Raw genomic sequence first — 23,553 nt, forward strand, 5'->3', positions numbered from 1 at the left:
CAGGAGTATTTACATTTGTCAAGCTATCCATAAGGAGCTGGGTGAATTCAAAACCAGGAAGAAATTTTTTTAAAAGTTGTATGCATACACAAAATCAAAGAATGGACTGGAAGCTGATAGTGTTGGGGACTCGTAAGAAAATAATTAGAAATTCAGTGACATCCTCCAGAGTACAAATCCAAATATCTCCAACTAGGTCCTTAGGTCATACAAAAATGCTTAGGTCATACAATAATGCTCAAATCCTTAAAAACACCATTGCTAATTAACAAGATAAGGTAAGTAGATAATTTTGTAGGGTATACCTAGCCTTTTTTTTTTTGCACAAATAGCATTTTGTTTTTCATCACTTAAATGTCAATATAAATTTCAGATCTAAAGGTAATTATGTAACTTACTATCAACTTCAATGTCCTTGTTGATGCCACTAAAATCTGTTTTGTTAAGATCTTGGATCCTGAAGTTTATTGTGTTATTGAATTTCTTAAACAGTTCTAGGGCTCTGTAAATGATTGATTCTGTGTCTTTGTTATCAGCTTTAATTCCTCTAATTTTATCTCTAACATCTGGGGAAAATGTAAAAAAAAAAGGATTTCTCACATAATTGAAGCCAAAATGTTCTGGTTCTAAAGCAAGAGTGTACATCAGTTTATGTGTTGATTAGTAACATTTTTATTTTTTTATTTTAGATTCAAACTTACTAGTCTTATGTTCTTGTCCTTATATGAAATAGAGATCAATGTGTTTTTTTTTTTTGTACTATGACTCTAAAACAAGGATCAATGGCAGTTGATTTCCCACATTATTATAAGGTATTAAATATTGTTGGGAAATTCTTAAGTAAAATACAGAGCAATAACAAGCTCGTATCACAAATATCTAACAACTTACATGCTATAAGCTTGTACATAAACAAGGTAAATTAATGGCAATACACTTTAGAGAACATGATCATGATTACACAACTATTGGCAACCTCTCATCATCTCATATAACAGCCCTTGATAGAATAACAAGATGAGTGCAGCCTGGGCATCTGGTAAGGAAATATATTCTATAATTGTCTAATTTCTTTTGTAAGTTGTGTGTTTCTAAATTATTCATTTATATTACCAGTAATTAATTGACTAATTGGTTACATTTGTTTTTAATTGATTCATGGAAAGTCTTTGCCGATGAATAATTGAGCACAGTTTCAACTTGATCTGAGAATGGGAGTTCAAACCTTTAACCAGACAGAATGAGTTGATATAAGCTTTTAAAATACATTAAATTCAAATAGAGACTAATTAGGTTCTAGTGACCAACTGCAATCTAATTCTTTAAGACAGACACTAAAACTTGCCCTTAAAATTAATGGCTGCTCTGATTGCAATGAAACATTGCTATTCAAAAGGAATAAAGCGCACCTGATGGTAATAAATCAATCCTGTTTAAGACTTCATTCAAATTGTTTCTGTTTTTGTCATGCAAATCTTCCACATCAGCAACTTCTCTTTCAACATCCCTCAGATTTTGAAAAGCATCTGCAAAAAATTTAATTATAACTATGATAATAATATCTGCTCTGACTTTTTTTTTCATAATATCTTGATGTTACCATTAAATGCTTTTCAAATTGTAATTGTGAATAAGATGATTTCATTAAGCATTGTCAAAAGTACATATAATGGTAAGATACAAGTAATAAGTCACTGAAACAACGGCTAACCTTCAAGTTTATTTTTCAGATTTTCTATCTGCTCTATGTGATCCTCATTAGTCTCTTTAAGACGTCTTACTTTCTCTTGAAGATCATCCAGTTGACTCTGTAAAATATATTTAAAAAATTAGAAACTATTTTAAAAACTACATTTGTAACTATCAGGTAAATAAAACTGTCACTAACTTCATTACTTCATTACATTTGATTGTTTTAACTTTGTAGCAGTTTAAACATATAAACACCACTTGACTAGTGTAAAATCATTTTTTTATTATTCTCCCCTGATACGCAGATACATCAAATCAAATTGACATGTAAATGTGGTACAATATTAGAAAAACATCCTGTCAAAGCAGTATGTGATAGAATAACAACATCCAGAGTAAAATGTGGCACAGAATTATGATGATATCATATCAAACTGAGTGGACTGTCAACCTAGCACACAATTAGAATGGCGTCTTTTCAAGGTAGAGTAGAAGTGAAATAAAATAAAGATATCTCATAATGGTACAGGACTAAGGAGCTACTGAATCATTACAAATTGATTTCTAAATAAGACAGCTGTAGATCAAGTCAACATACAATATCTTTAGCCTCTTTGGCTGACGTGTAGGCGTTCTGTGCTGATTGATTGGCTTCCCTTATAGCTTCAACTATCTCACTGTAAGCTTTGGCTGCTTTAACAGGATCTAGGGACAATGCTCTGGTGGTATTAAATAACCTGAAAAACAGAGCCACTTCATTACATAGTTCAAAATTATAGTCAAACAGACATCAATTCTTTTTCATAATACAAATGCTTTATGCTTATTCTAACTTTTGTAAAAGTATTCTTGATATCAACAAATGACATATTTCTTAAAATTATTATATTTACAACATTAACTCTTGTGCTAATAAATGAAAATAAACTAAATGTTTACATTTCAATAATAAAATAAACAAAACAGAAGTGGACTAGAAATTTGGAATATTCAAGAGATTTAGACTGTGTGGGTGTGTAACTTTTCACCAGAAATTCTTTTTAATTTAGCACAAAGAAAAAAGACAAAAGAATATCTTAAATTAAGTCCCTACCAATTTGATAAAATACATATTTATATATTCTATTAAAATGTATTTCAATGCATTGAATGAATAAAATCTGATTACAAATCAATGAGCTCAGCTTGTTCTAGCAATTTTTGTGCATGTCTGCTTGCATTGAACACCCATGCATACAGATTCTTTGTTATTTTTTCTAGTTCTTTTACTTTGTCAGAGAGTTCATCTATACCAGTGTCCAGTAAATCACTTTGATGAGTAGCCATCTGTCCAAATATCAACAATAGTGAATAATTAGACATAATAATCCTATTATCTTAATAACAAGTAATAAAGAAATAATAAGCTTAAGCAGAATAATACCATCAGGATAATAGCTACCTCCCCCAAATGCAAACAAAAACATTAATTTAAAAAAAGCATACATTTTGTTTATATTGCCATTTAGGAAAATAAAATTTAAATATTACAGAAGTTGATTTTAATTAAAAATAAGTAAATATATTGATATAATAATAATAATAATAATATTAATAATAATAATAATAATAATAATAATAATAAGGCTTGTCTTCAAGTCCGAAGATTAATGAGGAATGCAGTGTTTACTTGGCTACGCAGCCCAGCTATGACCTATATATTTTGCCACATCCAGGGCAAGCATATTGCCTCCAGCTTGCGCAAAGTATTTTTTAAAGTGATAATTGATAAAAACTATCTTTTAAAAATGTTAATTTTCTGAAGAACAATGGAAAACTATTAAAATATAGTAGTTTACAAAACAAATAGAGATGCACTGACTTTGATAAATTTGTCTAATGTAGACAAATGGAGCTTAAATGTTTATTTCTGATTTTAATAAAATAAACATCAATTATTCATTGAGCTCAAACACGGATTATATGTGAAAACATTAATAATTATCAAAGGTTAAAAACACATGCTGTAAGACTGTTTGATTAATCCTAGTAGAAACTTTTTTTTTACTTAAAACATGAATTTTCTGTACAGTAGCCAGAAAATGGCACTAACTATTTAGAATTTAGAATTAACCTTGGTTAAGCCAATAATAGAATATGCCTCCTCTGTTTGGGACCCCTCAACTCAAGAAAACATCTTGAGTAAAATCACTAGATTTAGAAAGCCTTCAGGATAGAAGACTTAAAAGTAAAGTAGCAGTTATATATAAAACACTGAACCATAATCTTCAAATACAAAAACAAAATTTAATAAAATACTCAGAAAGACACAAAGATAAAGGCACATTCCTCATTCCATATGCTAGGACAAATTTGTACAAATGCTCTTTCTTCCCTAGCGCTATTAGAGCATAGAATGGGTTGCCTGAGCTAGCCAGGAAAACCAGTGACTTGGCAGAATTTAGGTCACTGGTTAATATGCATGACTGAATGCATGATGCGTAGGACGCAATCATCTTCTTTTTTGAAGTAACGTCTGTATCATATAAGATAAGAAGATAATTGCAGAACTAATAGGAAAAATAGTTAGCTGCTTATCATTCCTAATGCAAACTTTGATTTTTAGAAGTTATAGAACTCATTTTTTTATGTCTCTTTTCCCTCCAATTTTTTTTAAACATTCAGAACGAAAACTATCAGGATTAAAATATGGATACAAGACAAAGCTGGTGTTAAAATGCTTCAGAAATAATTTGTAAATATTTTGATCTAGAGTAGAGCTTGACTTTCAGAATTAACATTTATTATAATTGTTGCCAACCTTGCTTTGTTAACTAAATCAAGCATGTCTGAACAATATTTACTTTTAAAAGTGTATAGCAGCTCATGACTATTTAATAAACTAAGTGAAATCTACAATTCCCATCAATTGGAAAGGCAAATGAGTAAAATCAATACTTACACTGATTTTGTTGTCAGCATTTTCAGCTTTGTCTATGGCATCATCAACAATTTCATTAGCAGATTTGTATAGTTCATTAATATCTGCAATCAATGCCCTCAGTTGTTTTATTAACTCCTTTCAAGGTAAACAAAAAAAAAAGAACATGAGAAAGTATATTATAAAAATAATTTTAAAAAAAAAACAAAGGTTATATTAAAGTAATCGTGTTAATTATTTCGACTCAATTGTGAATTTAATTTTCAATAAATCTAGAATAACAATAATAAATTTGTGCACTTGGAAATATTTTTACAATTGTTTTTGTTTATTGCAATTTCATGCTTTTAGCTTGCTCAATGCTCTAAGGTCCAATCACTTTTGTGAACCAGTTGGGGAGGATTGGGGGCAGGTGATAGGGGAGAGAAAGTTTCCTGGGGAGGATTGGGGGCAGGGGATAGGGGAGAGAAAGTTTCCTGGGGAGGATTGGGGGCAGGTGATAGGGGAGAGAAAGTTTCCTGGGGAGGATTGGGGGTAGGGGATAGGGGAGAGTAAGTTTCCTGGGGAGGATTTGGGGCAGGGGATAGGGGAGAGAAAGTTTCCTGGGGAGGATTGGGGGCAGGTGATAGGGGAGAGAAAGTTTCCTGGGGAGGATTGGGGGCAGGTGATAGGGGAGAGAAAGTTTCCTGGGGAGGATTGGGGGTAGGGGATAGGGGAGAGTAAGTTTCCTGGGGAGGATTGGGGGCAGGTGATAGGGGAGAGAAAGTTTCCTGGGGAGGATTGGGGGCAGGTGATAGGGGAGAGAAAGTTTCCTGGGGAGGATTGGGGGTAGGGGATAGGGGAGAGTAAGTTTCCTGGGGAGGATTGGGGGCAGGTGATAGGGGAGAGAAAGTTTCCTGGGGAGGATTTGGGGCAGGGGATAGGGGAGAGAAAGTTTCCTGGGGAGGATTGGGGGCAGGTGATAGGGGAGAGAAAGTTTCCTGGGGAGGATTGGGGGCAGGGGATAGGGGAGAGAAAGTTTCCAGGGGAGGATTGGGGGCAGGGGATAGGGGAGAGAAAGTTTCCTGGGGAGGATTGGGGGCAGGGGATAGGGGAGAGAAAGTTTCCTGGGGAGGATTGGGGGCAGGGGATAGGGGAGAGAAAGTTTCCTTGATGGCTTTTCAAAAGCAATTTCTAAAAAAGTTGCTCAAATAGAATTCCAACTCTTGGGCTCAATCCTCCTTGATAGAAGGCAGGTAACCACTGAGCTAGGGAAGTGCTTATGAAAATAGAAAGTTTTGTAGTTAGTTTCAAATTTTTAGGCAACAACCTGATCTGCCTTTTGTAGCACTGTCTCTAAATAAAACAAAATTAATTAATTAGGACTACTAAATATGGTAATTGGTCAACTTTTCAATTGATTCATGTTTTGTTAGGTACAACGTGCAATAATGATAAGTTTCAACTTGATCTGAGTGTGAGAAATTGTCACAAGACACTAGCAGTGTGCTGGTGCCTGCTTGAACTGGTAGTCTAGGGTGATTCTGGAGGCCCGACTGTTGACGCTGGAACTTTGGTGGCTTTAGCCCTGTCGCGATTTTGGTGTTAGTCTATATAATTAAGATATGAAACTAAACACCGGAATATAGTTAGAAACTATAACTTTAAACTGTAACTTTATTTACACACAACATATAATCTTCCAAATGAAACGTTATATACAGGTACATCAACTACTAAACTAAGGTCTCTAATCGCTATCAACGTTAGACTTCACTATCAATTTCTTATACAATATCGAGAAGACAAGCAGAAGCAGGAAATACGACCGTCCGCTCTACGAGACCCACGCCAACTAACTCTGCCTTTCTCAGAGCAAAAATTCCTCCCACGTGGACTACACCGCAACAGTCCCCTTGCATCATCAGTGACGCATAACCTCAGTGGTTACGTCTACATGCATCATCAGTATCTGACCAGTGATGACCACTGCCCCTTTCCCCAGATTTCCCAGATCACCCCGCCCTCGTTGTAGCCTAGGTACTCTGGTCCCGTGACAACAAAATAAACATTAAAGCACAAAAAAAAATACTTATTTCCCCCTTTCAATAATAAACAAATCTAATTAAAATATATTAAAACATAAATAATGACATTAGATCTAAAATATAAATAACAGAAATCAACTTAAAACTTTACTCAATAACTAAGGCCATGGTAGTGGACTGCGGTTGTTCTGCTACACACACACAAACGGTTGTGGGCTCACAGCGGTTTGTGACAGAAATAACTTGTACAAAATTTAAACTGGACAGACAGAATAAGTTGCTTTAAGCTTAGTTAATTAAAGGCTATTTAAAAAAAAAAAGTTTATTGTAACACATATTAGCTTAATATTTTGCTTAAGAGTTAACACTACAAAAGATTACACTTTAAGTAAAGTGGACACTTTGTGATACCAGCTCATGCTATAAGAAAAATGACATTACTCTTAGTTCTTCAATCTTGTTATTAGCTGCAGTTGTGAGATCATCAGCCATCTTGGAATTCTTAGATAAGTCTCTGAGCCTCCTCAAGATATCGCTCAATCTATCAGCTAATGATGTACCATTCAAGTTGGAAGAGTTGATAAAACGTATGATACTTTCTGAGAGTTTTTCTGCCAGACTGAAATCAAAGGACAGTCTCAAGATTTTATTTGTATGAGCATAAGAAAAACAATGCTAATTACAACTAAAAATTATAATAGTTAAGGACAAGATGTCTCAACAAAAAAAAAAAACACTTTAAAACAATGAGCAATCAATAAATGAATTTATGAGAGAAATTTTTTCAGCATTACTTGAGTCAGTTGAATACTAAATGTCATTTAGATCTTTGACCTTCACAAGCTAGGTAAATATTGATGTTATTAGGAGCTTGCAAAAGGTAGATATATTAGTGGCCAACCTATGGCCAATGCTTGCCAACAATCGCATTAGCACCAACAATGGTACATTGCATAATTATAAGTCATGTATTAAGTCACAGAGATGATACAAGAATGTTAGTTAAAAAAAAGAATAATCAATTTTAGAGAATAAAAATTACAACAGGAATTTAAGTGCATAGACATCCCAATTCACATATAGTTTCAACACTAATCAGCCCAAGCTGAAAAATCAAGATGGGTCCATTTACATCTTTAACTTACAATTTAATTACCACACAAACTAGAAGTAGCTCACTAAAAATCACTCACCGAATCTCATTTTTGGCTGCATTATCAGCGGCTGTGAAATTTCTTTGTTCTATTTCTTTGAGCATAGCCTTGGCTTGTCTAAGGACAGCAGAAATATTAAGTCCTGTCACACTGACTAAGTGCTTCTCTCCAAAACTATTTAAATCATCCACAAGTTCTGCAAGCAATGTTGATTTAACAATAAGATATATGTTTTATCTGAAATTAACTTTGCGAATTCAATATTTCATCAAAATTAAAATGTCTGATAAGTATTCAATTTTTAAAATTAAAACTATTTAAAGTAAAAGAGAATTTCACAAAAAGACAGTTGGCCTATCCAGTGATAAACTTGCCTAACCATATTTTTAGAAATGAATGTAGTTAACTTTTAGAAAAGAAATCAAACTAAAGTACAACTGGTTTTTCCCTCAAGCCCACACAAAAAGAATGCAAGGTCTGTTTCTAAAGAAATATCTTACTACTTATATTTCTATATGCCTGGTTGACATCTGTCTCCAACTGGGTTGCATTTGTATACAAGTCAGCAGCACTACTTTTGACTTTACAAGCTTCAGCTCCAGTTCCTATAGACTGCAGAATGAAATATTCTTATAAATAAGGCTTGTCATCAAAAATATCAAAAGACTGTGAGAGAGAAATAAATCCACTAATTATCCAACATTGTTAGCTGCAATAAGAAAGCTTTCAAAGTTTGTTGATGTTTTAGTACACAGTACACAAAAATGATATCATTAAAAGACATTTGTTTACAAAAGATGCTTTTTTAAAAAAAAAAAGAAAAATGATGAAAGATGATGAAAAGAACATTTTTATTGTTTTAAAAGCTTATCTATTAATTAAAGCAAACATTGTTGTTTTGGCATTGGATATTGTACCAACAATCATGAAATGACTTGCACAGCACTTATGTCTAAATAGACCTACATAAGAAATAATATGGAAAGCTTTTGAGATATCAGAAATGATAGTTGCTTCAAATTGTTACACAAACTTGTATTGTTTTTCTACTTGTGTATTTTTAAAGGATATTTTTTCTAGTTTAATTTATATTTTACAATCAACATCTGGTAATTATTTATAAGTTCTTTATAACTACATTTCATTAACAAGTTAGTTTCCATATCAATTTAGAGTTTTAAAATCATAATAATGAAAACATTCTCTTTAATTCTGTTAATTAAACATGAACATGGCTAATTTTGATTTTTAAAAAAATAACTAAGATTAAAGATCAATAAACAAAAAGCTTGAACAACACATGCATGATGATTATTTAAATAGTATTTTTAACATGCTTAACACATGTGAATGATTTTTTAAAAAATCACTAATGTTTAGTCTTTGCTCATAGGCTTAAAGATTTTAAGATAATGAAAAAAAAAAAAAAAAAAAAAAGAATTGCCTTTTAGGTTTTTAACTTGAACTAAATCCTGCATTAAAACTAGCACCTTCAGATTGGCACCCTTATACATTTAAGAGACCAGCTTGTTATGACAAAAGAAAAGAAAAAAAAAAGAACCCTACTTCAGATGTTTACCACTTGAACAGCACAGATTATTATATTTCAGATAAGTAAAAAGTAAAGTGACCTTTTCAGACCTTGTGGTCTATAGGGCAGATGATGTAATGGTCATCTGTCTCTTTGGCCAAGGGTTAATAAGGGTGTCATGTAGCCAGCACAATGACCAACTGCCTTTTCTTGCCCCAACTATTGTCACGCACCCGTTAAAACTTGGTGGACTCAGAAATGTCCTAAAAATCCAGAAATTTAAAATCGTAGCCTTCACCGAGATTCAAACCCTGGACCCCTATGGTTCAGAAGCAAGCGCTTTTATCAGTAAGCCACCTACATTTCAGAAAAAAAAATATTGTAAAGCATGCCTAGTTCTGAGTGACATATTAATGGGAACATCTCAATGAGTATGACTTATCAATTCCTATTTAAATGTGATGGGAGTTTGATAGAAAAATATGTTGGAACTTGATAAAATAGATAACCCAGATTTTAACTTGTTTAAACAAGCATAATAGTTTCTTGATTATAATTAAAGTGTATTTGTTTAAAAAAAAACGGAAAACTGAATAAATTCCTTTATTTATATTCAGTTCTAATCACTTTAGATTGTTTCTACCAAGCCCATCCTTCCTTATTTCCTACTTGCTGTATAATCAGGGACTGTTTTTGACCATTCTTAGATGATCATGCCATTAAAAGCATGAATTGTTTTGGAATAAATATAAATTTTAAATAAATCCTTATGAGAAAAACAACATATTTCATGGGTAAACATCACAATCAGAAGAAATGTAATTTAACTTTGAGGAAAAGGAAAATGGCATAAATAAACAAAAAAGCATTCCGAAAACCTTTTTTTAAATTAAAATAAATATCAAAGCTTTTTGAATGTATACTAAAAATTCTGTTGCTTCTAAGTAACCTTTTCACTGAGCATCAATGCAGAAAGATGATTACGCTAAGCCCCGCTCATTATAAACCAGGCATTTTTAATTTATTAGCTAATTTTTTTTTGGACATAACAAATAACCATACAACTCTATAAATATTAAAACTAAGCAGCTGAGCCTGAGGCATAAACCATTTAAAAAACTATTAAAGCAAAAATTAAAGGAAAAAAGTATTGATAATTTAGCCAGGATTTTAAAACTTAGATCAACAATATAATTTAGAAGACATTAAATTAAATTATCTACAAAAATTTAAAACAGACTTTGTTAGATAATATTTCAAGCTATTGTTGTTCAACACTGCTTTAAATCAAGCAAAAGAATTTAAATTAACGAAATATATAATTTCTTTAACTGTAATAATAAAATTGTCCTTTTCATGAAATAAAAAATGTGTATTTATTTGATAATTTCTTCCCTAATAGTAAATGTTATATATGAAAAATATTTATTAAAAAAAGGTGAAATTATTTTTAATATTATAACCCTCTTTCAATATTTTTATTAAACTTAATATACTTAATCAGATTAGATGCAGATAATTACTTTCAAGAATAATAGTGAGAATTATTTACAAAAGTTGTAGGTAAGTTTAATTTGTAGACATTTTGAAACAAAAAAGTCTTCATAATGAGAACACATAAATAAAAATTTCTAAAAAAAAAACACTGAATAGCAAGAACAGGCGCCCACAGAAAAACAATTTTAGCAATTTTGAAGACAATGTAGAGCAGGCATTTCAGTAAAAAATCCTTACCTCTGAATCACAAGTATAATTACTCTGGACAAGAAATATGGCACACTTGTAGATTTGAGTTTATGATAATATGGATAAATATGAGTGTGAATATAGTACATAAGAAACACACAAACATTTGTTAATAATAAATGTATATAAATACAAGGAAATCAGTTAATCTCAGACTGTGAAAAAACATTATTTCAAGTGGTATAGAAAGAGCCATTACATTTCTATTGTGCATACCTCCAGCAGCATACATATACAGAAATTTACCAATATTTAAATTATACAATTGGCATTTACTGTAAAGGTTACAATTAAACCTATTTGCTTGATCAAAAGGTTTAATCAACAAATAAATATTTTCTTTTTAGGCTTAAGCTGAAAGTTTTAAAATTCTTTCATTAAACTGAATAGAGGTTACAAACGAAAAAAACAACTAAACAAATGATTACCAACAATTTTTTTTCTCTTCATTAAGATTTGGAAAAATAGACCTATTTAAGAATTCAAGTCATTCTAGAAAAAAAAGAACCCTTTTTCAGAGATCTGTTAGCTACTGTTATAACTATCCTAAAAAAATATAATTAATTGACAATTTTATTTTGACAATAAAGCTCAAGTTTGAAAATATTTACTTATGCAGAATTTAATTATTAAGCCTTTTAGATTTATTTTCCCTACATATAAAAAAGCTACACAACAAACAGCAAAATAATTGAATACAATGAAACTGTTAAGTTTTAATTTCTTCTATGTAGTATATACATTTCTCTTTTTTATTAAGAAAAGTGAATAATAATAATAAAAGATTTATATCTTGCATGAAAATTCCATTTTTGTGTAATTTTTTATAAATCACAGAAATTGGTAAAAAAAAAAAAATTGTAGAAGGTGATGTTTATGTCTGCACATTTTAATCTACGTTAAAACTGTACATATTGAAACTATTGTATTCTTTTAAGTTAGAATATTTTGTAGATATACTAAAATACATGCAGAATTTGTAAAAATATAGTTAATATTGAGATGGGACTTTGATACAGGGAAAATTATGTTCTATTCTACACTTAGCTAATATCCTAGCCAATGATAAAAATAAAGGAACAGTAAAGCAGAATTATCATTTGCAAGTAGATAGATAGTATGGAAAAACTAGCAACAAACTACATCTTTCCTTCTCATTTACTTTTTTTTTAATGCATTTCCTTTTGACAATTGCTTATACTTTGTATAGAAACAACAATTATTTAGTTATATAGTTCAGTAGTAAGTACCAGTGGCATTCAACTCCATATACTTAAAGGTAAAGCTTTGTAGTATATTTTGATGGTAAGTTGCATTAGGAATACTATATTGTGTATATAGGTAAATATTTAATGTAATACTAAATGAAATATTAGTTCAGCCCTGGCCAACAGTAATTTATTTTGTTTGTTGGTATATCTTGGATGTAACTCACCCTACTGAGCAGGGTTTCAACCATCTTTATGTAGCGATCAGCTTCTTTTCTCATATCTTCCAGGCCTTGAATACCTGCCGCTTCAATTATGGCCAGCTTTTTCTGAAATGTACATACATTAAATTTTTTGTTGTTGTAATAGACTCTTCATCTCAATCTCATCTCCCATGATTTTGTGCTTTCATTCTTCTCTTGCATCCAATCTCAGCCTAACACATTCTTCATACAGTGAGATGCTTGAAAGAAAATTCCCTAGGCTAATGATAAGAAATGCGTCTTATAGACGACAAACTTTGATCTTACATATGAGCATCTATTTTGCTTTAAAAGGTTTGTGTAAATTGATAGTCCACTTAAAGAGTATTAGAAAAAAGACTGAAAAAGATGATGACACCTTGCTACTTTTGGGACTCACTTGTAAAGATACAACTTTCATAAGTTTCTATAGAGCTTGTGAGAAGAGCTTTTAGTTTGTTGCAATAAAACAACAAACAACTAAACCATGTAATCCATAGATATCAAATATTTTGGTACTTATGTCAACAATGCCTTGTTTGTTCTTGTTCTCTAACATGGTGAAAAAAAAATGAAAAAAAAAAAAAACTCTTGTACAATTAGTCAAAACATAAAATTGTAAGCTCTTTTATAATAGAATCTCTAACGACATCAAAACATACCTTTTGTTTAGTGACTTCATCACTTAAGTTATTCAAGGTTTCCCATGGAAATTGTGCATTGTCAGGGTTAAACTCGGGCAAAAGTTTAGAAATCTTTTTCAAGTCATCCAAGAGAATTCCAGTGCATCCTTCGTAACAAGCTTTTTTTGATTAAAAAAATGGAATGCATGGCTAGCTTAAGATCAATGGAATTAAACAAATTTGGGTAGATGTAAAATAATTAGTAGAAAAAAAAACAGACTTACAGACACACTGGCCATTTTGCACACCAAATGTAGGATCACTGCAATTATCACAAGTTTTGCCACTGATTCCACTCAAACATTGGCACTTGCCATTCAAGTCACAATTCTCTCCCTTTGAGCCTTCTAAATTACAGTTACATGGCTTACATCTATCTCCAACTGTACTAGGGTTGCCATAGTAACCAGGTGAGCATCTATTGAAAGAAATTTTAATACTTTTGACATTTTGTAATGTTAGTGGAAGAAATCAAAATTATTTATAATTTCATTATTGTCAATGCTAAGAGCTTCCATCTCTATGGGTCAATAAAATGCCTAACAAGGTAAAATATAAATAAGAATACAAGTGAGGAAGGCAATAATTAAGGTGTGTGGAAATGAGGAATTTGAGTTTCACATTTTTGAGGATAGTGAAGGATAGTGGGGTGTAAACAAGTCAGGAGAATGATAAAACTGCTCATTTGTCTACTCCTTCAAGTTGAATATTAACAGTAGGCTACTAGGTTTGACTTTTAGAAAAACAAAAAGCTTGAATTATGCATGAAAATATTTATTAAGATTATTTATATAGTACTCTCTCTAAAGTTTAAGTAATAATGGAACCAAACAAATGTCTTCTTAAAATTCATAATAAGTAAAAAGCTTATTTAATGATGTTACAATGCACAAAATATAATAGTTATAAAGATCCCTTTAAGCTTGTTCTTTGAGCAAGGAAGTACCTGTATCTAATGTGTATTGTAACATATGTAAGAAAACAATGCAGAAAACTTGCAAAGATGGTGAGAAAAGAGTTTTGTCCCCTGATCACATTACTTGTCTAAGGCATTTATAAAATAATTTAAATAATAACTTAAATCAGTGATACCCAAAATAGGACAGCGTGCCGGACATGGTTTCATCCACCCTGCCAAAATGTTGACAAAAAGTGTAGAAACCCTGCTTTCCTATTTTTTTTAGGTTAAAACATGTATCTTTACCTACATTAGGGCCCTGACTTTTCTCTGATGGATTGGTACCATGACATTTAAAATTTGTAACTTTTTGAAATGGGAGAGCCAAAGAAACTACAAGTGGACTTTGAATTTAGAATCTACCAGGAAAAGTTTAAGGATCTTTACTTTTTGTCAAACATGGTAATAAGCCAACAAATTTGTTTTGTAAACTGTGGCTGTTTAAAAAAACAACATTCAAATGACATTATGAAACAAATATAACAGCATTCATTGTTTAAAACGTGGGTAAAAGATTGTTAAACTATGTCTAGAGGATCAATGGGAATATTTACCAAAAAGAGACAAGAAAATGAATTTTTGGTAAAGCTATCTACAATATTGCTCATATTTTAAGTGACAGAATGAATCCAATTTCCAACATAAAAAAATCCTACTAAATTAATGTAAGTACTAGATCCATATTTCGCTAATAAAATTGTATAAGGTCAATTTCATTTTGTTTTTGTACATTTCGGTCATGTGGCCCATTACCCGCAGGTCGAATTAGGTTGGGCATCACTGATTTAAATTATAATGTCTTTTCTTTCTCACTTTTTTTGTGTGTGTTAATTATCTATTTTACTGTTTTTGATTTTGTTTTCTTTACTTGTTCATTATAGATTAATATAATAATAAAACTGTAATTATTACTTTTCACATGTGCGACCAGTGTGACCAACAACACAGGATGAACAAACAATGCCAAATCTGTCAGTGACACAACTCGGACTGAAACTGAAAATAATAAAAAAAATGAGAAAGTAAAAAAAAATGATTTAACAGTGACAAAAATGTTCAACAATAACACTTTGTTTGACAGTTCAGAAAATAATATAATGTAGAGCAGTGACACTTTGTTCAACAGTTTAGAAAGCTGCACAATGTTTATCAATGAAGAAGAAACTATTTGTTAAACTTTGAACAAGAATGACTTAGGTGAGGTTGTTTTTTTTTTAAAGTAACTTTCTTTAGAATAAATGAAATCAAGCAAAAGACTCACTTATTAGAAGGAATATTCAGTGGGCAGCTACAAGGCTGACAATCTTGTCTAGTACCTGTGGTTGCCACACCATAAAAACCCTCAGCACAAACATCACAATAATCTCCTGTGGTATGATCTTGACATTCCTAAACAAAAAACATATTTTTCTTAATGATGAACCAAATTGGTTCTCAATCTCTAAATACTTCAGAGACAAATTGGTTCTCAATCTAGATACTTCAGAGACAAATTGGTTCTCAATCTAGATACTTCAGAGACAAATTGGTTCTCAATCTAGATACTTCAGAGAGCTTTAACAAACAAATCAACTTCCTACTTTTAATGACATACAATCTAAATGCATTGACATTATTCAATCTTATCAAGCTAACTTGCACCAAAATCTGTTTTCTAAAATTTGAAACTAATATTCTTTCTCTATGTTTAGCACTCTCCTTTTTAGTAACGGCCTACATCTAAACTAATTGCATTTATTAAATAGTCTAATAATGAACATACACACTAGCTAACACTAGTTAAACTCTTCAGAATAAACTGTTAACCAAGCTGGAGTAAAAACATGGCCAGGAGCTATATATTTTTTTAAAATTCAAACCATTGTTGTTGTTTTTTCTGTTAACTGATGTTAAATCATGCATAATTGCATTTAGGTGTTCATTTTGGCTCAATATGTCAATAAAAAAAAAGTTTACTAGTTTCTAGAAAATTGAAATTTAAACTACAAACATATATAAATCTATCAAACTTATTTAAATTAATTAAACAATAAGACTTACCCGACATTTACCAGTCTCTGGTTCACAGTTTTTGCTGTGTGAATTGCAGGCACAAGGTTCAGAAGTGCCAATGATGGAATCTATATTTCCTAAATTAGTTTCACCAACAGCGGGTACCCTATAGTAGCCTGGACCTGGATTCTAAATGGAAAAAATTTAGTATTTAGAAATGAAACAGTATTTCTTTTTATAATGACAAATAAAAAATCAAGAACCAATGCTAGAAGCTAAAACATTGTTCAAGAATTAATAATATTAATTACTTATTTGATATAGTTGAAGGTTTAAAAAAATTGTGTGCATGTATTGTTATTTTATTTTGAAATTGTTGTTTTTGAAGGTCAAAAATGAAACAATATATAGTAATATACCTGACAAGACTCTCCAGAATATTTCTCTGGACAATCACAAAGCTCAACACCTAGTGCCAAGTTACTGGTGGAGTTGGTACCTCTTGGAACAGCTTGCTCTATAATTATAGAATCTAAGCTTTTTTTTCAGGAAAGAAAAATTAGAACAAAATCATTTCATTCCAAACATTATGGATATTTAAAGACAGTTAGATGTTAGTAAAGAGCATTGTGTTTCATTTTATGTTCTTAGGGCCACAAGATCTTTCAAAATTATAAAGTGAGTACAAATGTAAAAAAACATAAATTTTCTTTTAATCAATATATCTTTAGATAATTTTTTCTACTGAGGCCAGGGCTTAATATTGTGAGGAATAGATTTGAATTAAATTGTAGGCTTTTTTCCCCATGTAGTTTTAAATTCTTAAAGAGCACATGGGACATACATCAATGAATGAAAAATAAGAATAAGCAATATTGAACTACAACTAAAAGTGTGTTCAAAAGAAAGATTTCTTCTTCTTATGGAAGAAGGACTACCACAAAGTTCAGCCCTTAGTTGCACTCTCTTTCTAATCTTCATGAATGACCTTAAATTTTTAATTAAATATTTAGTTTGGATCTAGTCAGCACTGGATATTTCTCTATAGTCCAAATTAAGAGGTCATCTGCGTAAAGTGCCTTATTCATTCATGAAGATTAGAAAGAGAGTGCAACTAAGGGCTGAACCTTGTGGTAGTCCTTCTTCCAAACTTTTTATACTAGAGATGGCACCTTCGAATCTGGTTTGGATGGTTCTGTTTTTTAAGAATGCCCTGATCCAGCTGCACATTCTTCCATGGATGCCCATTTTTTTCATCTTCAAAAATAGACCTTTTCTCCACACTCTATCATAGGCTTGTTGCAAATCTATAAATACTGCTGTAGTGTGCTTGTTGTCATGAGACCCTTCTACTGTGTCCTGGATAAAACGAAAGAGGTGGTCTTCTGTTCCACTTGCTTTCCTGAAACCAGCTTGTGCATTGTGGAGTGTGCAAGTACTTTCTAGCCACCAATAAAGTCGGTTATTGATCATTTTTTCTGCCATTTTGACAATGTTGGATGTTAGAGATTATGGCCTATAACTTTTTGGGACTCCTGGTGGTTTATTTTTCCATGTATGGTTGATAAAATTAAGTACACAGTTTTGGGCCTGTGGTCCTAATCCCAGGATCATTTCATTAGTTATTTTATTTGTATAAGTTAGATTAAAGAAGTGAAAATATTCCTGGACTTACTCAGCAGAAGTTGCTGTTCCATCTTGTGAGGCTCTAACTAGAATCTCCTCAACCTTCTGTAAAACAACCATCAATGTCTGGCGACTTACATGTTGATCTCGATCAGGCAAATACCATTCATGCTGTTGGAATGAAGATAATTTTAGTGAATTTTGTTTTTTTAATTGATTACATTGGCATTAAAAGAAATTTTCATTATTATCTGTATTTTTTTTATGTTTATTTGTTTTTTTTTAGTTTTGGGCACTCCTTCAAAAATGAGGATTATCATTGCCCATACCTCCCGCTTGATGGCAGGGAATGAAAGCAATTAGGTTCCAACCATCATGCGCAAAGTCCAAAGCACTTACCATATGACATATTAAGTCAGTGTATGGATATAATGTTTTAATCCTCTGTACTGATTTTCTATATTGATTAAATGCATCAATTCAACTCAACAGCATACATTTTTAATAGATTTACTGTAAATGCATTTGATTAAATTTAAAAAATGATGTTCTTTATGCATTTGATTAAATTTAAAAAATGATGTTCTGATGACTATTATTTCTCTTCAACTTCTAACTAATAACAAATTAATTAATAGACCAATAGGTTTAATTATTTCATTAGAGAAATGTAGGCCTACAACACAGGTACCTAAATCACATTAATAATTAACAATAATTAGTGAATAAACCTCATTGAAAGTTATCTCTTCAGCGAAAGGGTTTCTGGGCTCAATCACTGTTAATTTTGTGTGTAAAGAAATGCCATTGCCAATCAAAATAACCATTGGTGCATTTATAGCTGTAGGTTTATCAACTGCTGGGCCTTCAAAGAAGTGTACAAATTTCAATTTTCCATTATAGGACAGAACCTAAGAAAAAAAAAAACAATAGTAAAATTAATAAAAATTGCTTGCTTGTTTACAAAGAGAAACAAAATTTAATCAAAGTTAAAACTGAGCTAAAACTGAGTTTAAATGTCAGAAAATGAAAATAGATTTTACCATATCTTTTGGATACGTTTTTGGTAGTCTCCAATAAATTGGTTGATCACATTTATCTTTAGGCACATAAGCAGTTTCTGAATTGTTGATAGTCAAAATGCCATTGAAGGTTGTAAGAACATCACCATCATCATCATTATCAACAAAGTCTACAGTTAATGCTGGTAACTCAATCTATGAAATAGCAACAAAAAATATTTCTTAGGCAAATTCATAAAAGTTAAAAATTAACATCAATGTTAGAGAACTTTAGGACAAGAAAACTTCAATAAAAAGAAGAGATTGAGCAGTACTGGTACTATCAAATTTGATGATATCTTGACAAACTGACAAAAATGAATTCTATTTTGAAAAAAAAAAAAAAGGTTTGCAGAAATTCTATGGAGAAGATAAAATATTGTAGCCATAGTTGAAGGATTAAATAGAGAACAATGAATAATGTTTGGAAACCACTAGTTTTGAATAGTTATCAAAAGTCTTAACATTACAAAAAGTCTTTACATTGGGCTAACAAAAGCAGGTGTTTTTATTATAGTTGGATGGACTCGTGGATTTTTCCAATTAGCAGCTTAGTGCTCTCACACTAAACCACCTTGTTCCACTAAGATAAGGATATAACAACAGAGTTTATTTTTAAGGGATCAAATTGTTGTAGTTTTTAACGTAATTCCTAACTCAAGCCTTGAGGATTTTTTTTTATATTTTATTATTTTTACATGTATTATTACAAATAAAAAACAAAAGTTGGCCTGCTAGTTGTGGTTATAACTAGACTTGTGAAAGACAAGCTGGAGAGATGTGACAGAAAGATTTGTAGAGATTTTAGAGTTGAATACGCCTACTACAATTTAGATGATCTAGCTGTTAGAAGATACAAACCAATGACTGTGTATCAACAAGCAGTAACAAAAAAAAAGGTAATTACTGCCAGTACAAGCAAAATAAACAAACATCTAGAAGAGTAACTTTAAAAAAATTAACCTACATTTGTGTAGACATATGGTGCCTGTTGACATGAACGGCCACGACCAAAACAGAAACACTCTGTACAGCCATCTGGATTGTCATTATCTGGACTAAATGTTCCAGCTTTACATCTATCACACTTCTGACCTTCTACATTTTTCTACAATAAAGAAAAACATTTAATGTGACACTAATACACTTTAATTTCATCAAATTAAGCAAAGGTATAACCAAGCTATTACTTTTAAAATTATTTTTTTTCAAGCTTATTAGCAGATTCAATGCACTGTTAGCTGACAATCTTGAAAATTTCAAGATGTGTTTTAGTTAAATATAAAATTTCAAGCAACTACAACAACAAACACTCAAGCATGGCTAAACATTTGACTAGTTACCATAGGAAAATCCAAATGTTAATCATGTTAATGTATTAGTTAACAACTAGCTAATTAGTCAACAAAATTCTTCCTTACAAAAATGGCTGATACAATATTAAAAGCATTTTTTAAATATTTTTTCCAAAGAATGGCAAAAGATTTGTCACTAATTAAACTATAACTACCAATTATTCCAATGATTTCATAAATTGAATAGCATAATTTGAATGTATATGGTAGACTGTCTTGTAAGATGTGTCCCCCACCCAGACCCCTGTCCTCTCCAATCCATCTTGAAAATGAAAGGAAAAAATCCTGAACTGAACAAAAATATTTTCCTTTCCTTTAAAAGAGTTATTTAATTTGTTTTCAAAAGTGTTGTGCTATAACATCTAAACAGACTTAGTTTATTATTTATTTCTGGAAACTTAACTTTCCAGGTCTAGTAAAAATTCTGTCAAGTATAAAGTTTCTACCACGTCACAAGTCATCAAGAGAAACATAAAAAAAAAATGTTTATTTTTACCAGGAAAGAAGCAGCCATTACTAATAATAAAATTTTCTGATTCTATTTATTGCCTTTCTTCAGTGATAATTAAAAAGGGACACATAAGAATAATCATTAAAGCTAACTAGAATATAAACTGTACTAAGACAGATGTAGTTCTAATGGAAAGTCTCATACATGTGTTTATCTAAGCTTAAACATTATGCAATTTGCAATTTTTCAACTACAATTAAAATTAGTGAGCAATAGTTAATGCTTTAGTTGTTTTTTTTCTTTAGTTTTAATCTTTACTGGAGATCTATGTTGTGTGCTGATGGTTGAAATAATGTCAATTTAACTAGGATTCAGACTAAAAATTTTAGATGTTAAGTTACAAAATGGCATCTTTTTATGGTCTAGTTTTCATGGGGAAATGACATGAAAAAAGAAATGATGTACAAGTTAAACAAGAATAAGATAAAAGTTTTATTTTGTTTTGTTTTTGTTTTTTACCTTACAGAAGCAGGCGCCAAACCCATCACACTCACAAGTTGGCATGCAAGTACTATCTAGAGAACCAATTGAGTTACAGTCACATGGGGTGCATCGAATCAAGTTATCATAGTGCCCCAGGGCACAGGTGTCACATTTTAAACCCTGATACCCTGGCATGCAGTGACACTGACCAGTTTGAGGATCACATTGGTGATTAGAAGAGCCCTCTAAGCTGCAGTTACATGGCTGAAAATTGACAACACTACTAACTACTATTCTACTGATTAGAGCAATAGTTTTAGGAGACATGTCAACTAATAGGACACTAAGTTCTCTTAGTTACACCTTTATAAATAATATTAGCACCCAATCATGCATTAGAGACACAAAAGATACAGATACTGTATAAATATATATCTCCCAATATGATTAGTAAACACAAACAAGTTAAATAAGATAATAATGTTTAGCACCAAAAATTGACAGGCCTCCTTATTTTTCTATTAATTGAACATCTATTACATCATATGTTATGATATCAAGCTGTTAAAAGTTTAAAAAAACATTAAAATAAAATTAAGAAAAAAAAAAAAAAAAACTAAAAACAACATTGATTAGACTACTAAAAGAATTAGATTTATTAGCACCTAGTATAGCCAAAAATGAGTGTTTAATTCAATTTAGAAAAACATATGAATAATATTTTAGCTCATTTCATTATATAGGCCTACTATCAACTTTTCAAAGAAATAATTTTAGGTGAGATTGAAAGTATAATTTAGTATAAACTTCATACCATTGCCTTTTATTTAATGATAAATAGAATTTCCCATGAATATCACACAAGCTCAGCTAATAAATGGTTTGGTTTAATATAGACAACATTTAAACATTTCTTTGAAATTGAAAAGTATTAAACAGATAAATGAATACAATCAGAACTCATTATATCAAACATAATGGCATACAGTTCCATAATCATATCTGTATAAACTGGTGGGTTATATGGTTTAATAACTTCAGCTTAATATAAAAAGGTCTGACTGTATTTGTTTGATCATCTGTGGTTTAGATACAATCCCTATATGCAGACAATACAAATACCTTGATCAACACAAAATGTTTGTTTTTTTTGGTTTTGTTTTGTTTTGGTGAGTCACTAGCTACATAATGGAAGTCAATCATTAGAACAACATCCATGCATGGAGAGTAAATGCCTCATGGCCTCACCTTCCAACATTTGGGCTTTCTATTTTTTTTGCCATTCTTATTTTTCCCATTTTTCCCATTCTTGTCTTTCTTTCCATTTGGTTTCCTTTTTTTTCCATTTTTCTTTGTCTCCAGTGGCTTTTAAAAGACAATTTTTTTTTCTTTTCTTGAAAACAAAATCAAATTCTTCAGTCTGCATACTTCCAATTTACTGTTACTTAAGAATTGCTCTAGTACTATACAAGTAATAATAATGGCTTGGGTTTGAACTGAAAACAAAACTTTTGATTTTTTTTTCTTCCATAATAAGACTAGCACTGAAGCCATAATAATAATACATTTTACTTTAGTTTCTGTTCAGTGACAAAAGTAAAAATTTTTAAATAGTTAATTTATACAAATTTCAGAAATGCTGTTAGTGTTAATAAAAAAAAATCCTTATTGTAACAAAAGACCTTAAAAAGTAAATCCTTTTCAAGAAAGTGTCCATACTTTTTATAGTATCAATCAGTGAAATACGTTTATTAGAATGATAAGCCAAAATGAAACGAAAAATTTCCTGCAACAAAAAAAATTTGCAACCTATACAATTGATTTACTTTTTTTTTTTTTGAAGAAATACAAAGCAAATGTTTTAACTGTCAAAATTCAATGCAAAACTTGTCTAATATTGTGTTAATATAAGAGATGAAACCTAACCATATTTATTGTTCAACTACCATACAGAAAATGTTATAATTGAAACTTCAGAGCCTAATTGAAATGTTTTCATACATTTTGCTACACAAGGTAATGATTTAAACCTAAAACACCTTTTCTACACAAGGTAATGATTTAAACCTAAAACACCTTTGCAACACAAGGTAATGATTTAAACCTAAAACACCTTTTCTACACAAGGTAATGATTTAAACCTAAAACACCTTTGCTACACAAGGTAATGATTTAAACATAAAACACCTTTTCATTGTAAAGTCTATGGTTCCATACATACCTTACAGCCTTCATCTGGGTCATAACCCCAACAGTTCACTTGGCATCGCTCACAGTTTGGTCCCTCTGTATACGGAGGGCAAACACAGCCTCCTGTCAACTGATCACAGATATGACCTACACTGTTACATGGCTCACAAACTGGGGACAAAGAAAAGACTGACATACCAGTTTCTGAAATAACATGAGACAAGAATAGAATGA

General features: G+C 31.1%; 1 protein-coding gene across 7 annotated transcripts in view; it reads right to left on the bottom strand.

Annotated features, from left to right (window-relative positions):
- The window catches only part of LOC106060891 (laminin subunit alpha-1-like), a 102,043-nt gene that overhangs the window by 25,718 nt on the left and 52,772 nt on the right, over positions 1-23,553 (bottom strand). For 4 of the 7 annotated variants that reach the window (XM_056028534.1, XM_056028533.1, XM_056028535.1 and 1 more), the window contains exons 24-46: positions 23,351-23,490; positions 21,166-21,393; positions 19,808-19,948; positions 18,823-18,996; positions 18,511-18,690; positions 17,829-17,950; positions 16,573-16,690; positions 16,202-16,342; positions 15,423-15,550; positions 15,074-15,157; positions 13,428-13,621; positions 13,183-13,322; positions 12,506-12,607; positions 11,059-11,082; positions 8,294-8,405; positions 7,833-7,989; positions 7,081-7,258; positions 4,634-4,750; positions 2,861-3,018; positions 2,291-2,429; positions 1,712-1,808; positions 1,410-1,526; positions 399-566 (exon numbers count right to left, since the gene is read on the bottom strand). In XM_056028534.1, the coding sequence (XP_055884509.1) occupies positions 399-566; positions 1,410-1,526; positions 1,712-1,808; positions 2,291-2,429; positions 2,861-3,018; positions 4,634-4,750; positions 7,081-7,258; positions 7,833-7,989; positions 8,294-8,405; positions 11,059-11,082; positions 12,506-12,607; positions 13,183-13,322; positions 13,428-13,621; positions 15,074-15,157; positions 15,423-15,550; positions 16,202-16,342; positions 16,573-16,690; positions 17,829-17,950; positions 18,511-18,690; positions 18,823-18,996; positions 19,808-19,948; positions 21,166-21,393; positions 23,351-23,490 (3,159 nt within the window). Of the gene's footprint in view, positions 1-398; positions 567-1,409; positions 1,527-1,711; positions 1,809-2,290; positions 2,430-2,860; positions 3,019-4,633; positions 4,751-7,080; positions 7,259-7,832; positions 7,990-8,293; positions 8,406-11,058; positions 11,083-12,505; positions 12,608-13,182; positions 13,323-13,427; positions 13,622-15,073; positions 15,158-15,422; positions 15,551-16,201; positions 16,343-16,572; positions 16,691-17,828; positions 17,951-18,510; positions 18,691-18,822; positions 18,997-19,807; positions 19,949-21,165; positions 21,394-22,377; positions 22,495-23,350; positions 23,491-23,553 lie in introns of all 7 variants that reach the window. The other 3 variants (XM_056028537.1, XM_056028538.1, XM_056028536.1) reach the window with 3 other exon arrangements.

Source organism: Biomphalaria glabrata, chromosome 5 (genome assembly GCF_947242115.1).
Source record: "Biomphalaria glabrata chromosome 5, xgBioGlab47.1, whole genome shotgun sequence".
Taxonomy (NCBI): domain Eukaryota; kingdom Metazoa; phylum Mollusca; class Gastropoda; family Planorbidae; genus Biomphalaria; species Biomphalaria glabrata.